Source organism: Fringilla coelebs (assembly GCF_963513975.1).
Source record: "Fringilla coelebs genome assembly, chromosome: 6".
Classification (NCBI taxonomy): domain Eukaryota; kingdom Metazoa; phylum Chordata; class Aves; order Passeriformes; family Fringillidae; genus Fringilla; species Fringilla coelebs.
In genome coordinates, this window is record NC_140034.1 from 10269230 (window position 1) to 10286200 (window position 16971).

The 16971-nt window shown below is 49.1% G+C and overlaps 1 protein-coding gene across 2 annotated transcripts; it reads left to right on the plus strand.

Moving 5' to 3' along the window:
- Positions 1-1576: 1576 nt before the first annotated feature.
- Positions 1577-9511, plus strand: CKB (creatine kinase B). Of its 2 annotated transcripts, none has more exons than XM_084208480.1 (8): positions 1577-1648; positions 2521-2733; positions 3853-4007; positions 4903-5035; positions 5929-6100; positions 7552-7675; positions 8365-8554; positions 9141-9511. In XM_084208480.1, exons 2-8 carry the CDS (start codon positions 2541-2543, stop codon positions 9317-9319), a joined length of 1146 nt encoding a protein of 381 aa, XP_084064606.1. In that variant the 5' UTR covers positions 1577-1648; positions 2521-2540; the 3' UTR covers positions 9320-9511. The 2 variants fall into 2 exon arrangements, with proteins under 2 accessions (XP_084064606.1, XP_084064607.1); XM_084208481.1 differs by lacking the exon at positions 2521-2733 and adding an exon at positions 3184-3371 and having other exon boundaries at positions 1583-1648.
- The last annotated feature ends 7460 nt before the right edge of the window (positions 9512-16971 follow it).

Here is a 16971-nt window from a genome sequence, read left to right on the forward strand (position 1 = left end):
TCAGAATCATGTTTGTAGCTGAGGTAATCCAGTACTATTACTTTTATATTGTAATTTATTGAGGACTCTAGGTACAATTTTACACTTATAATCGTTTAATACTTGTATAGCCATGCATTATTTCCAACTTACACTATTCTGGAGCATGAGCATTGTGTGAAACTATTAGTGTGTAGGGGAAGACTTTGTGAGGTTAAAAGTGCAGAGGAGACCAAGAGAGAGGATTTGTTCTTTGATCCGGAAGCTGAGACCAGACTTGCACAGATGCTGAGCCCTTGGCTTCTCCTGGAGATCTGTATACTCAGCATCTCAGTCTACCAGACCTGGAATAACTCGGAAACCTGGATGGCAGCCAAACACAGCACATTTTTATTTGAAGCAGTCTAGGCTTTTTATTTTGCAACTATTTCCTCTATATGTATATTATTATTTTTAAGTCCTAAACAGTTCTGTAAAGTGCGCATGCTTCTTGTTAGGGTGAGGGTACTGGTCATGGTGCTGAAAGGATTGCGATGGGGAGTTTCAGGTGATGTCTCCTGACATTCACAGCTCATGTCAAGGAAATCAACTCTGGAATTCAGATCTGCACTCTCATGGATAAATACACTCTGTTTGGACAGGAGGATAAACATGGGTTCTGCTGTGAGAAACACGTCAGAGAAAGATAAAGATACTATTATGTAAAGGTGAAAGTCAAATCAAGATACTCATTCACATTGTTAACATATTGCAATTTCTGCAAATAGCAAGATTCTCAGCTGCATCTTTGCTTTGGGACAAACCTGCTTATTCCTACAAAAAGACCAGTGGAACTCACTATTTTCGTGAATTTCAGGTGAGCTTTACATGGGTCAGATCCCAGAGTTCTTGTGCCTGTCTTTAGCAGGAAATCACCCTCTCTCCAATAAAAGCTGAAGGGTTGGGGTTTTTTTTGGCACATGACAAGAGCAGAGGATTCACTGCGATTTACACCGTCACCCTACTTCCTTTCAAATTAAACTGTAAAATGAGCCCACGGTTTCGCAGGTGCTGGAGGCGAGGTGCAGGTCCTCCCTCTGCAGAACCGAGCTGCAGGGGGCTGGGCGCCACATCCGCAGCCCCCTCAGGGATTTCTGCCAGCTCGGGGCCCTTGCCGCTCACAAGGCTCACAGCACGGCCAGTCCGCCCGCCACGTAACCCTTACTGTGGGATGATGCGTTACCAGAGCCGTGTTTGAACCCCCGACCAAGGTGTTGACAAAGGTGTGAAGCCTGTAACCAGCCACGCTGGTATGCGGTGGCACGCCTTGGCCGGCGGTACACGAGATGGGATTCCTGCCCTCACACTGGCATTAACGGACGGCGCCGGGGCCGCCTCAGCGCCGCGGCAGCGCCCCGGCGGATCCCGCCACCCACAACCGACCTCCCCGACGCCGAGCAAAATGGCGGCGACCGCGGACCCGGCCGCCGGCGCAACGCTCGCAACGCTCGCCCCGCCCGCCGCTGCGCGGCCCAATGGAATGAATGGGCTATAAATAACGGCCAATGGGGGTGCGGGCTTGCACTCTATATAAAAGATGCGCGGCGGGGACGCTGGAGCTTCACTCGGACCCGGGCGGTGTAGTACGTGGAACGCTGCGGAGGTTTTTGCTGTAGCTGCGAAGCCCGCGGTAAGTCCCGGGGCAGCCGAGCCGTTCTGCAGCCTTTAAACAAAGGAATTTTTTTTCCCCCTCTTTTTTAGTTTTTTTTTTTTTTCTTTTTTTCTTTTTTTTTTTTTTTTCCTCCCCCGCTGTGTGGGGTGGAGCCGGTCCGGCTGAGGAGGAGCGCGAGGGGCGGCGCGGGGCAGGGGCGCAGTCGGTGCGGGGGGCGCGGGGAGCGGCGCAGGTGCTCGCCGGGCTGGTTGGGCTCTAAAACCAGATTAACCCGGTATTTAGCAGGGTAGTTACATACGCTCGCCCCGTCCAGGTCCCCTGAGGGAGCCGTCTGTTGTGTAAGGGCTTGTTGGATGCTGCCCTCCCCTCCCCGGTCGGGGAGCAGCCGGGTGTCCGCGGACGCGGAGGGCGCCGTCGCTCCTCCGGCTCCCCTCGCGCTTCAGCGGCGAGAGGAGGCGCGGCCGCGCACCGAGGGTGCGGCGGTGCCGCCCCGCTCACCTGCCGGCCGGCCCGGGGTCCCAGCGGGGCCGAGCACCCCCCGGCTCGCGGCGGCCCGGCCGCTCCCCCTGCCCCGGGGCCGCGCGCGGGGTCCGCCCGCTGCTGCAGCGGCTGCTCCGCACGACCTTGGGCGCGTCCCCTCACCCGGGCGGCGCCCCGGAGGCGGGAGAGCCCGTGCCCCTGCGGCCGGGATGGTGGGGACGGGGCAAGGCTGCTGGAGGTGAAGAACGAACTTTCCTCCTTGGCGCTTGTGGAAGGTGGTGTAGCAGCAAAGGTGTGAAGGGCGCGGGTGGAACGTGAGCCAAGGTGACCTTTTGGGTGCCTGGCGTTCCCCCGGGCGGTCTGGAGGCTGCCAAACCCCCAGTGATAGGCTTCCCGTCTTTCTCCCCTAGTGACTGCGGTAGGGTCAGCCATGCCCTTCTCAAACAGCCACAACCTCCTGAAGATGAAGTACAAGCCTGAGGAGGAGTACCCTGACCTGAAAGCTCACAACAATCACATGGCTAAGGTGCTGACCCCGGACCTGTACAAGAAATTGAGGGATAAACAGACTCCCAGTGGATTTACCCTGGATGATTGTATCCAGACTGGGGTTGACAACCCAGGTAATGGGATCGTTAGGTCTGCATAATGATCTGTTCTCCCTCCTGACTGGAAGTGCTTCTTGACAGTGCTTGAGAACCCAAAGTTCTCAAGCTACTGAGGGACAAATCTAAAGCATTGAGAGGCTGCTCTAAAGGCATGGCTCTGTTGGGAGACCGTGTTTCCATCAAGCTATGTTTCATGCTGTGATCTGACATACCAATTCCCAGACACTTCAATTATGTAACTGCTCTGCTAAATACTTTCAATCTGGAGAGAAAAAAAAAAAGTAAAACCAAGTGCATTCTAATTATAACTCATCTGAGGAAAGCGGGAAAAAAATGTCAGTTTACCTGGCTGTCTTGGTCTCTTCCTATTCCAAACTGGTTACATGATGTTTTCTAGCACTTCTATGAAAAAGGGGGAGCAGATGTGTTTACATGTTAACATTACAGTATTTATTTTTACTCTAGCAATATCAAAATGGCCCAACTAAATAATCAGAGACTGCCTCCTGATGAGGAGTATCCGGACCTGAGCACCCACAACAACCACATGGCCAAAGTTCTAACCCTGGATTTATACGAGAAACTGAGAGACAGAGTCACGCCCAGTGGCTTCACCCTGGATGATGTCATTCAGACTGGGGTTGATAATCCTGGTAAAATGCGTTGAGACTATTCCGTGTGAACCAGCTGAAGTAACTGGTGCTTTTGAATATGGTGACTTAAAACTAATCTTGTGGAGGTGGCATTTATGAGCAGACTACAGAATTGTAGCTCTGTAGCAGAAGGAGCAAAAAGCAAAGCATGCTTGCTTGCAGCAAAGCGTGATTGTTTAGACATAAAGTTCTATGCAGTGATCTAAATTAGCTAGTCAAATTAGATGTGCTGTGCAAATTTGTCCTAAACCAAGCTTGACAAATGAGCCTGGTTTAATGACAATAGCTATGGGTTTCCATAGCACTGCATTTGATGAACTGGATGAAGTGTAAAATGTAGGGTCTCTCCAAATGTTTCTATGTAAGAATGAACTTCTAAGTGACTAGACTTGCCACTAAAGAACTTGCCTGGTTAGTGCTGCACTGGAGTACAGCCAAATGTCACCCAAACTTAGCTCTTCTGACTTTATTACCACTCCAGGCCATCCCTTCATAATGACAGTAGGATGTGTGGCTGGTGATGAAGAATCCTATGAAGTGTTCAAGGAGCTCTTTGATCCAGTTATTGAAGACAGGCACGGTGGCTACAAACCAAGTGATCAGCACAAGACTGACCTGAATGCTGATAACCTGCAGGTATAAAGTTTTGATCAGTTACAGATTATTGGTCTAAGGACTGTAAAGTTGTCGGCAGCTGCCTAAGCTGGTTGCTCAGGCTCTGTCCCCTTGCTTCCACCAAGCATGGACACTTAGGCTGTGAGTCTGGTGCTGTCAGCCTGAAGAGCTTGCTGCTGTGGGATGTCAGTGGCTGGGCAACTTGTGTGCAGCGGGAGCTTTTTTCAGGTGGTGCTGCAGTGTGGGTTGTGCCAAACACCTTCAGTGTGTGTTTCTGTGAGCTGTGGGCTCTAACAGTCAACCTAAACAACACTGTCCTGGAAGTCAAGGACTGTCATAAAATTTAAGCACTTTCTTCCGTCTGATCTTGGATATTAATTACCAGCTGATGGTGTCATGCTATTGAATAAATATTTTTACGGCTAGGTATAAGGATTCTTAATCATTTTACAGATTTTAAATGTTACCGTAAGCCAAACTCTGGGAGTTCCTTACTAGCTATAAATCATATTGAAAATAAAGAGACTTGGGAGAACAGAAATGAATAATTCTTATTTGTAAGAATAAACACTTACCTAGAGAAGGTTTTGCCTCATGTTGATATCTCTGGATTGCAAATCTGTCAGGGGTAACAGGAGCCCAGACCACAGTCTGAAATGGACGTGGAACTGATGTTCTGGTCATATCCCTGTCTTCTAGGACTACTTAGTAGCTGTAGCCTTGACCTCGGAGCAAGAGTTGTGTTACAAAGATACTCGATGTGATGCTGAAGAAAACAGCCCTGAAGTGAGGCACTGGCTTACAGGCCAGGGAGTCAATGCCTCAGGTGTAAAGTGCATTCTTAAATGCGTAGGGGCTGCACGTGTTTAGGTATCTTACTAACAGGGTTGTCCTTGCTGGTTTTCTAACCTTGCAGGGAGGTGATGACCTGGATGCCAATTACGTGCTCAGTTCCCGTGTCAGAACTGGCAGGAGCATCCGTGGGTTCTGCCTTCCCCCGCACTGCAGTCGAGGAGAGAGGCGGGCGATTGAGAAGCTGTCTGTTGAAGGTAAGGTGGGAACTGGGTGCAGTGGGGACACGGCTCTGTCCTTTGTGCAAGAGGTGTTCTCTGCAGTTTGAAAATGGAGGCACTTGGCAAAAGGCACCTCCCTGGAGACTTAGTCTGAACATGGAGCTTTCCCTGGAAGAGGCTCATTGCTTTAGAGCTGCCTCAGCATTGCAGCTTGTAGCTGAGAGCAAGAGCACATGGCAGAGGGAAGTTGGACTGCATTAAAGTTGACCTCTGCTGATCTCAAAAGCTTCTGTCTGTGTGTGTGGGGAAAGAGGTTGGTTCATCAGGGCTCAAACCTGAAATGTAACAGGTATGTAGCAACTACAGGGCTTGAGTCATGGGGTGCAGTGTTTTGTGGCTGCATTTAATTGACTTTCATTAATGTTCAGCTTGCTTAAAGATGTAGTCTTGTTCCAAATCTGCAACTGACTAGAATAAGCACTGGTTTTCACTGAAGCTCTTCAGGGTTTTTTTTTTTTTTTCCCCTATTGCCTCCCAGTGCTCAAGGTGCAGTTCTGGAGGCTGAGAGTGCAGTTGTTTCAAAACCTCTCAAGGGCAGGGTAACAGTCCTTGACTAGAATAATACTGCTTGTTATATTCATAACTTTGGTTCTCCTTGGAAGAAAAGCAGTCTCTGTAGAGTTCAGCAGCAGTAATGATTCTATACTGCATATAAGGGAATAAAGGCTACTTGTGTAAGCCTGGAAGGTGCAGACAAATCATCTGACACTGCCTCAGGTTCTGCCACAAGGGCATTGCTGTTGCAGATGAAAGCAAGGGAGGAACCAGACCCAGCAGATCAAACATTGCCATACTTTGTGTGTGGTCTCCAAAGTGCTGGGAAAGTATAGAACCTTCAGTCCCATTCTAAAAGAGTCTCTCTCTTTCAGCTCTGGGTAGTCTGGATGGTGATCTCAAGGGGAAGTACTATGCTCTGAGGAACATGACTGATGCAGAGCAGCAGCAGCTGATTGATGACCACTTCTTGTTTGACAAGCCAGTTTCTCCTCTTCTGTTGGCATCTGGGATGGCAAGAGACTGGCCTGATGCTAGGGGTATCTGGTAAGTATGTTGGTTAGGAAGCAGTCATAGAAGTTAGTCTTGCTGTTTCAGTGGTGACTTGTACTACTGGGCAAAGTAGTACCTTCTCACCTTATATTACTGTATTTGATGAGAAACTTCTACAGAGAACTTGCAATTAACCAGCAAATTTTGGACAAGTGTTCTTATGCTGGTAAGAACAAGCCAGCTTGGTTAGCCCAGAACAAGAGCCTGCATGGGTTAGTGAGCTACTATGCAAAAACTGAATCAGCTTGTGGAAGTAGATCACTTGCAAAGGAGCAGGTGTGCCACTACAGTTGGCTCTTCCCACAAGGGTTGTGAGTAACTTGTGGTACACACCATAGCATTGTCTTAGCTCAGGGTTGATCCTGGATGCATAGTTACTCCCTTGTAGTCCCTTCACTTCTGCTTGCAGAAACTCAGTGGTGCTGGACTGGTATGGCTTTATCTATGCTAGGGATGAGATCTCCCCCCTATCCCCGGAGACTCGGTGACAGGAATTGACTGATGCAGAGGTGTGGAATAGAAGGATTCTGCTTGTTTTAAATGTAGGTCACCTACATAAAACTGCATCTCAGGAGCTTCTGCAGCATAATTAACTTGCTCCCTTGTAAGCTAAGGGCTAGGTTTTTATCAACAGGAATGCTCCAGTCTTATTACTGCAGCTGTTTCAGTACAACCCAGAGGAAGCACACTTTGTTTCTGTAGGTCACCTTTAAGATTGCATCATCTACCTGCAGATTGCCAGCACCAGATAGCGCTGTCATCTGAGCATGACTAATCTACAGACTTGAAGTGTGTAATGTCTTAGTGTTGTCTGCATAAATAACTTTCCTCGGGTACTAGCTAATTTTTGATCCTAATCAAGTTCAGAAATTACTAGCAAGATAAACACGGATTATAGTACTTGCTGTCAGCTGCAAGCTGGGGCAGGAGGAGCCCATTGTTCAGAAGCTTTTTATATAGCATCTCTGAAGAGCCCTGATCTAAAATTCATAGTGAAAGTAAGGTACAAAGTGCAGTTTGACATACTCTGACAAAATACTGCTAAAAAGGCTTGTTATACATGGTGTCATTATGAACATTATTGTACAGGATGCCCTCAAAGTCTATTGATCACATTCCTGCAAATTGCTGAGCAGAAATACCTTAATTTGTAAGCTGGAGCCATAACTGAGATGGGGGATGAGGAGGTTTTAGGTTTTGATACTGTAAGACTAAGTAATGGCATGTTATTATTCACTCTGTAAAGGCCAATTCAAATTAGCTCTTGAAAAGAGTAGGGTAACAACTACCAGCTTAACTCTGGTCCTGTGTGGGCAAAAGAAGGAAGATCAGTCTTGTTGAAGCAGCTGAGTATCTTGAACTAAAAACTGCAGTGATGAGCAATTTGGTGCCATCTTCAAAATGTGAGGTGGGCAAGATAGCAAACTGATTGCTTTGTCTCCTAGGCACAATGATAACAAGACTTTCCTTGTTTGGATCAATGAGGAGGATCACCTTAGAGTTATTTCCATGCAGAAAGGTGGCAACATGAAGGAAGTATTCAGCCGCTTCTGTACTGGACTAACAAAGGTAAATCACTATTGTTTGAGCTGTATGTTCAAATGGCACACGGCTCTCTGGTTAGAGCCGAGAACGCAGTTTTCAAGCCCTCTCTAGAGTTCTCCATGGTTGTGTTTTATAGCCTGGATCTCTGAGAACATCCTGATGAGATCCAGAGCTGTGAGGGCCCCAAAACAGGTGTTTTGGCAAAAAGCCTTGTAGCTGTGTAATCTAGAATGTGTGCTTGATGTGGTGGCATCCTTATCCAAATGTCTCAACTGTATTTTAAAGAAATTCTACATAGTTCTCTAAAGCTTTGAGACACCTTGGGGAGGAGGAGAAATTGCTTGAATGTGCATGGGCAAAGCTGGACTCAAGTTCTCTATTTCTAGTCTTGATATGAGCTTGAGCTTTACCAGCCCCTTTCCTGATCTAAGGGATGTGCCAGCTTGACATGCATTAAATCCAGCTTCCCAACAGATAGTGACATAAGGAGTGTAGCTTTTAAACTTGGCCTGTCTCACTGCTAGGAGCAAGATGAAGGCCTTAAGCCCCTTGTTGGTGGCCATTTTTTCTGTAGGGAGTGGGCTTATGTGGCTGAAATAGCTGTTCTAAGTGTTGTGGCTGTTGCTGAGTGAAGCTGCAAGTGAGCACTAATGGATGTTCTACAGTCTTAAGGTAGAGAACAATCACTAAACATTCATTCTTTCTATCTATAGATAGAAAGTCTCTTCAAGGCCAAAAACTACGAGTTCATGTGGAATCCACACTTGGGCTACATCCTGACCTGCCCATCCAACCTTGGAACAGGTCTCCGTGCTGGTGTGCACATCAAGCTCCCACACCTTGGGAAACATGAGAAATTTGGAGAAGTCCTCAAGAGACTTCGGCTGCAGAAACGAGGCACAGGTGAGAGTTAATAACACTGATGGGCTAAGTCAGTCTGCCCTAAGACACCAGCAAGTGCCTGGTTATGGCCAGAGCCATCTCTTGGTTCACACTGTCAGTGCCTGTCACACCATCCAAAAGAAACCCTTGTAAAGCACATGGAGAGAGGAGTTTTCAAATTGTATAGTGGAGGATTTGAGGATGCCAGTCCTCTACTTAGTATGTACTTTGTCTGGCTGTCTAGTTAATGTCCTGTGTGTCATTTTGAGCACCAGATAAGGTGGACTGGGGGACAGCTGTTCTTGTTCATGAGCAAGGGTGGGGATCCTGGTTTAACCTGTGTCTAGGAGATGGCTCCAGTGGGTACTTGTGACCTGAGGTTAGATTGCTCATGGGTCAGAAGAATAAAGAGCTGGCCTAATTGCATGTTCTGTGGTTCATGTTGGCAGTCACACATAGCTTTATCTTCCTGCATGTAGGATGAGGCACCAGTGGCAGCTTGTAGAGAATGGTCTTGCTGTGTCCCTGCCTCAAGCTAGTGAGGGAAGAAAGGCAGACTCACCTGCTCTGGCTGAGGTCAATGTTGTAACTGAATCTCTTGCTGCAGGTGGTGTGGACACAGCTGCTGTTGGAGGAGTGTTTGATGTCTCCAATGCTGATCGTCTCGGCTTCTCTGAGGTGGAGCTGGTGCAGATGGTGGTGGATGGAGTGAAGCTTCTCATTGAAATGGAGAAGCGCCTTGAAAAAGGCCAGTCCATTGATGACCTCATGCCAGCTCAGAAATAAAGCACTTTATTCTCATGCTTCCTAACTTATTGGATGAATAATAAAATGTCACTCCAATTCAAACCCTTGGGGTCAGAGCCCACTTAGTTACACTGTAGAGAAGTCTTCCATCCATCTGTGTTAGAGTTTATTTTTTTGATGGTTGAGATGTTGCTGAAAATGAAATGAAATAAACTATTGTTTGGCCTGAGATGTCTTAGATATGTTAACTGAATGTCTTTGAGATTTAAGTGACTTGGTTTTCTTAGTTATGCTAGGTCTGGTTTTGTGTGCAAGCACATCTTCCTAGGTGTGCTGCTGCAGACCAGCTGAGTTGAAATGTTAAAGCAGTTTCAGAAGTTGAACCTCTTAACTTGATTGTAGTTGCTGTAAATTTGAGAACTAATGTCAAACATGAGTCACTGCAAACATGCCCTACCTCCAAGGCTTTGACTTGTGCAAATGCTCATGCCAACTGTAAACTCTCATTAGCCTGAGTACTGCAAGCCAGGCTGGTTCCTGTCAGGGAGGGAGAGAGGGCTGGGTGCAGAGGGCTGCTGCTCTTCTCAGATGGGCCCTTGGGGGGTGCAGGGCAAGGCTCTGAGGTCAGACTCCAGCCCATGCTATTAGTGATGCTGAGCTGCTTTGTGGGGAGGAGCATGTCTTCAACCTAGCTAGTGTAAACAACCAGTTGCTCTTTTGAGTGTAAGGGGTGAGGTGAAACTGAGATTAATTCAGCCCATGCTTCTCAAGGGATTTCAGCTCAGCCAGGGCAGAGATGGGAGCTGGAAGCTGCCACTTACCAGAAAATACCAGCTGATGAGCTTTAGTCAGCTGACTCTTGTTGGCCCCTGCACCGGTTGCCCCATGAACCTAAAACTGAGCAGTAAAGTCAATTAAAACATGCTAAATAGTTTTTTCCTAACTGGGCCTGGCTTGCAAGCTCAGGTATTTCTTGGGGTATGAGCTCAAGATTGCATCAAGTAGGTCTGTTCTCCAGAATGGCTGTACATGTGTGCTTGCTGTGTGGAAGCATCACCTTATTAACATACAGGAGCAGCATTTCCCACAAGTATTGCTAACTGGGAGCATCAGACCCTTGGGAAGAGCAGCCTTTGCACCTCGTGCAGATGCACCTGCTCAACAGCTCTACCCACTGCTAAAACACAGCTTTGATGGAGGGAGCGTGATGAGAGGTTGATGCAAAGCTCCTTGGCGTGCAGCTTTATATAGGTTTGTGTAGATAACTGAAGCTTTCTTTTGTAAAGGCTGTGATATTTCTAAGGCTGTGATTGCAGGCTGTCACTTAGCTGAAGAGATGATTCCAGCTGGGGTAAGCTAATTTAATTTTGGTAAGAAAAGGCTGAGTGAACATTTCAGATAAGATTTTTTTTTTCTTTTAATACAGCTTTGTATGTGTTTCAAAGTTAATTGGGTGGGGGAGAGATCATATGTAAGAGTTTTGTTCTGTACTGGGTGTTCCTGTATTTGAGTTAATCAGCACAGGAGTTTTCTGTATGAAGCTTGTGAGAGCAGGGAAGAGAAAATGGTGCAAGCGACGACCGGTTGGTTCTGTATATTCTTTAGATCCCCCATGCTGTGCTTCATGTCACTGTTCACAGACGCTTGGCAAATAGCTGGTTTTGCTTCTTGTAATCAGAGAGTGTTCATTTAGTGGTGCCTCTCCTCAACACAGCGTCGTTACTGCGCTCACAGCAATTACCTAATGAAAGGAGTTGCCTGAAAACTTGTCTATTTTTTTCTAGCTATATCAGCTGGACTAATAAAAACATTTCTCTCTCTATGCATCTTGTTTCTCCTATATTCTTAACCCATCAGAGCTGTTACATTTGTCTGCTTTCAGCCCAAGTCCCTGCAATCTGAGACAGCACCTGTAGCTGGCTTAACAATTGTGCTCAAAGCAGCAAGCCAGTCTTTAATGCCTGCATCCAACTAGAAAATACTTCTTTTTAATTGGTTTCCTTTCCCACGCACTACCTTTGCTGTGTTCCCTCGTGTTGCTGCCATGCGACCCTGCTTTTGTTTCAGCTTGTACAAAGCAATTGCAAGTATTTCAGAGAAAGAATGTGTCCTGACAAAAGGTGGATACTGTGACCAACCCCAGGTGGGACTTTCTGAAAACCTCTGATCAAGAGAGAGATTAATGCTCCTGCCCCCTCACCTTAAAAGCTTTGGTTTGGTCTTTGGCAGTACTCGCCCTTGTGCCCTGGGTGCCCATCATGGATTGTATGGAGCAGCCGCTTGTTTGTTTGTGCTGTGGGCGCTCAAAATAGTGCCAGGTGCTGGCAGGCTGCCATGGGACAGGAGAGGAGAGGAAGATTATCAGTCAGTGCTGAGCTTTATCCAGGGAGCCTGCATTAACCACCTGTGTCCCATAGCTTTTGGAAAGGAGCCATGCAGCTCCTGCTCTCATCACACCCCACGGTGACGGCAGTGTCCTCACCAGGCCTGGAACAGGGACTGCTCTGTTGGTCCCAGCAGTGCTGGGGGTGTGGGCTGGGCGAGGAGAGGGGCCAGGAGCCCTTTGGGCTTTCCTGTGATGTTTCAGCTGAGCTTTTCTTCCCTTATACACTGGGGAGCAGGGATGGTTGCTGCCATCCTGCTGCTGCAAGGCAGCCCCTTGTGTTGTCCTGTTTCACTGCCCCTGCTCCCCCAGGCTGGCACATTGTCCCTTGGGTGCTGTGAGACATGCACCACTTTTATAATGTTCTAAAGAGACATTTCTGTTTGTCATTACATTTTCCTCCTGTTTCTGCTTCCCTCAGGCAGCAGCTGCCCAGCCCTGGCTGGTGTGGTGCCAAGCCTTGCCTCTGGACACGTGTGGCACAGGCAGCGCGCTGCCTGCTGGCACCCCAGAGTCCTTGCTCAAGAAATCAATCTGTTTGGGAAACCATTTGCCTCTCACATTACACTCACTGGCAGCTTAAATGCTCCTTATCCCACTTCCGTGCTATCTACTGGAAAATATTCATGGTGTCTCACCCTCTTGTGGGCTCAGCGCCGCAGCAGGGCCCTGGCGGGGGAGGCTCCGCGCGCTCCCTCAGCCTCCGGCCGGGCCGGGGACAGGATGGCTGCTTCCCAAGCAGCTCCAGCTGCCCCAGGGAGGCTCCTGCTTCCCAGGACAAAGTGGCCAAACCGTGTCCCTCCTCTCTCACAAAAAGAAGGGATGGAGCAAGGTGGTTTTACCTGCTGGATGCCTGGTGAGTGCTCTGCCTGGGGCACAGGAGGCTCCTGCTCCAGTCCGGCTCTCCGCAGAGGATTCTTGCTCGGCTCCAGCCACAGCCTAGGGCAGGGCAATGCTTTCTTCCAGCTTTCCATTTTGTTCAGCATCCATTGCTAGGCCAAGAAGGAAAAGGAAGGTGCTATTGCCTAATGTCTCCAGCACTCACCTGGGAGGGATTAGGCTCCAGCCTGTCCTCAGATGAACATTACCATATTTTTACGCAACATGGAATAACTTGAGCAGAAGACTTTGAGTGATCTTTGTTCTTTTCTCCACCCACCCACCCACACACAAAAAATGTGGTAGTGTGGTAGGCAAGGCACTCTTCTGAGGATGGAGATGGCATCACAGGCTTTTCATCTCCTGTTTGCTTTGCTTTTCCCCTGGGGAAGCAGCAGGCCAGCAGGCTCCTTTGGCTGCCTCACATTCCTCTGGCTAGTCTGCCTTCCCCCCTCCTAAAAAAACATCGTTACAAAGCTGGAAATAGCCTGGGTGACATTTTCTCCAGCTCTCCCCCAGTGGGGCAGGGCACTTCCCCACCATCATGGGGCTTTGTTGGGCTTTATTTGTCTGCAGTGGAGGGAAGCCCAGCCCAGCGCTGGAGAGCACCACACAGCACAGGATGAGAGGCTAATCACAGCTGCATTTCTTGACCTTCTTCCCCAGATTATGACATTTTAGATCTATTTTCTTATGCAGAAATCACACAAGCCCCTGACCAGCTGCTGTTCAAGGCAGCTGGGCCACTTGCCCTGGACTCCCAGTCCCCGAGCACCTCACTGGCCATGAGCCACTGGCCAGAGGCAAGGGCTGCCCGAGGTGTCAGTACTGAACCACTGGGCTTCCCCCACCTTTTGAAACACCATCTGGGCAGGTTTCTTTGTCCAAATGCTGCACAGAGCCAGGCTGAGTGTGCCAGGTGAGAAGTAGTACCTGCTACACCCACAGTGTGAGTCTAGTGATCAAATTGGCAGCGTGAGCTCAGCCTGGGATTGACAATTAGCAGGGAAATTCTGCAGTATCAGACAGGGTAAAAATAAACGCAGATGCATCCAAACCTACCAAAGATTTTTGTTTTTCTCTTTCAGCCAGTGAGTAAGACTCTGAGATACCATTTATATACATATATGCATATACATATATATATATGAATTAAACTTTTAAAAGGGCAGAATGCCTCATGTTCAACACCCAGGAAAATGGGTAGAAAAATGTTAACGTTGAAGTTTTTAATGAATGTGAAAAGTTCAGCTAAAAATATACAAGAATGGGCAACCCTGAGCCTTCTTCAACACAATTTCAGAGCAAAACTGAAGTTTAATTTACCATATACACGCAAGCTCCAGATCTTTGCGAAGACCTCAGCTTCTCCCTGTGTTTTGTGCAGGTGGGTGTGAGGTTTTGCTGACAGCTGCAGTCTGGTTGCTTTTTCCACATCCATTATTGATGACCAGGGAGTGAAACTGAGAATAACCTGGAAGACCTTGGAAGTGTCAGCAGCAGCGCCTTATTGTGATGGTGTTTGGTGGTAGCACTCAAGCACAGCAAAGCTTTCCTGGATTACATGGGAAACAGTGCGACTGGAAAATTACTGAATTAGCTCACCTGAAACCCCATGCCTGGTCCAGCAGAGCAGTGAGCACATTCACCAAGGGCAGGTTTGCTGGGCTGTGCATAGTGTCTGTCTGCAGTTCAAATGTGCTGCACATCCAAACTGCAGCGAAGCTGGAGAGTTCTCTCCACTGCCAGCTCTGCCCATGGGAGCTGATGGAGGCTGGGCACTGTCTTTGGCGCAGAGGTGACTTCTCCTGCTGTGCTGTCTCCCAGCTGGCCAGGGACAGGCTGGAGGCAGTGAGATGCAAACCAGGTGGCTTTGGGGCATGGCTGGTGAAGCCATTTTGGGCAGGGAACCTGGTGTTTCACTGAGGCCCTGCGGTTTGCCCACAGAAACTGGCCCTTCTCCCTGCAGGCTGTGGTGAAATCCCCTGAATCATCATTAATCCCTGCTGGGGCTGCCAGCATTCCCAGGCTGCTGGGCACAGGGAGCCTGCCATTACCAGGAGCTGGCACTGCCATCCCGTGCTGGCACCGCTGACCCAGAGCCCATGTTGGAGCCAGGGATTGCACCTGTCCAGGTGGGCAGGAGAGGAGAGGTCTCCAGGGGGAATGGACACAGGAGGGCCATGGAACCCCTCTGCTCCATGAGAGAGTGCTCAGCAGAGGACATCGAGATAGCTTTGTCTTGGATTGTTGCTGTAACAGCCTCCAAGCTGGAACTTGTCTGGGGAGAGATGGCTCCAGAAATACGTGTGGGAATATGCATGACAAGGGGATTGCAATGAATGGCCCCAGAGTTTCAGCTCCTCTCCACGGGAGAGTCATGGCTGGCTTTTTTTGTTTCTTTTTTTTTTTTTTTTTTTAATAAGCCATTATTCTAAGGGAAAATAGCATTGAGCATCTTAAGGATACTGTTTCCCTCGTGGTTGGAATGGGTACCTACCTCCTTCCCTCTGATTCTGGCATGTCTCCCCTTTGCCCCTGCCAGTGCCCCTTCCCCTCCTGCATCTGGTGGTGGCACAGGGTGCTCTCTGATCCTGCCAAGGGATGGCTAGTGGGGCCCCAGCAGTGACCCAAGCTTTGCACGTGCTTAAAGGGCAGGAAGGGCCCTGAGAAATCAAACAGCACACTGTTTCCTGCTGCTGAGAGCTTCAGGAGAGGCTTGAGGGTTTCTTACAGCTGTCCTGGAGGCCAAGGAGAGCTGGGGAGGGAATGCACGGTCAGGCGTGCACATGTGCAGGGGCTGCAGAGCGCCCAGCTGCCCCAGTGCTCAGCTCTTGTGCCCACCAGGTGCTTGGGCACCTCCCAAATCTGCCTGAGGCTCTCCAGAGGCTGATCCCCAGCTGATCCCCAGTGTCCGTGCTTCCCACCCCCCAACTCTTTTTGAAGCCCTATCCCAGCAGCAGGAGGTAAGTGCTGGGGATGGATGGATGCACCTCCCCACAGCCCCAAAGTCCTGGCCAGAGTCCCCAGCCAGTCACAGTGGTCTCTGTGCAGACTGCTGCTCACTGCAGGCCACCTCCTGAGTGCATTAGGTGGAAGAGAGCCAGGTGGATGATCATCAGCAGGGCTGCTCCAGCCAGCCCTGGGCAGGGCAGTGTGAGAGGCACCTAATGCAGCAGCTGCTGGGAATCACACCTTGCACCTGAGCAGCGTCCAGCTGAGCTGCCCACTGCCCATTTGCTGCTGTGCTTGCTCCAGCTCATTCCCTGGGCTGCTGTGAAGTGGGGCAGGGCTCACCTGGGCAGCAGGCTGAGCCAGCAAGCAGGGACTGGCCAGCCCAGCGCCCCAGGTTGTGTGTTTTCTGTTACTCAGTGGTTTGGCCTTTTTTTTTTTTTTTCTTTTCTGTGTGTCTTTTTTTTTTCTTTTTTTTTTTTTTTTTTTTTTTTTGCAATGAACCCTGTGCTTTGCAGAGACTTGTCAGCAGGACAGAGACCTTGCTGCTTATGTGGGGGGAGCTGCCTGCCTCAGATTGCAGGCAGTAGCCTGGGTCACTGCTGAGCTGAAACAGGGCTGAGGACAACCTCAGCGTGGCATGGAGACAATCCATCTCAGCCAGACCTGTCCCTTGCAGCAGGGCAGCACCCCTGGCACAGGGGCTGGATCCTGAGCCTGTCAGTGGGGAAGGGTCCCTGTGGCAGCACAGGGCTCTGCCCTGGCTCAGGTGCATCATCTCCTGGCAGGAACCTAAATTTTAGACAGAACCAGGCCCAGTCCCAGGTGGAATCATCAGTCTGGCTGCATCATGCCTCTCTCCCTGCTGGCAGTCACAGGTGCTTGGCAGCATTTCATGCTGTGGTCACTTGTGTCCTCACACAAACAGCAGGACTGCATGTTTTGGGATGCAGCCCTCAGTTGCTATCCACTGTCAGGAAGAGACCGTGTCCCTCTCCTCTCCTGGGGGTACCAGGATGTTTCCAGGGGCAGAGCACCCCTCCCTGCAGCTCCCTCCTGCTCCCTGGAGATGTCTTGGGCTCAGGTGGCTCTGCTGCTTAGGCATGACACCCCATGTGTCTGGGAAGACCCTTGCATGTGGTATAAGATGTAGCTTTAAAAGCAGACAGAAGCTGCATTTTGTTTTTCCTCACAAGGAATAAAGGACTGTCCCTGTAACAGTATTTATGAGAAATTATGAGTAGTTATGAGAAAAGCAAGGGTCAGCTGAAGTGGCAGATGGCCAGTGTATCCTTTCCAAATACTTTTATATAAATCAGTGTCAAAACCAGCAATGACATGTTTTTGTGACTGGTGTATGGTCTCCATCAGCCTGGACTTTCCTGGGGTATCTGTACAACCTTCTTCTCTTTTAAGATAACTGCCATTGACATGGCCACATGGAGATTATTCTCATACAACTTAGTTCAAGAGTGAA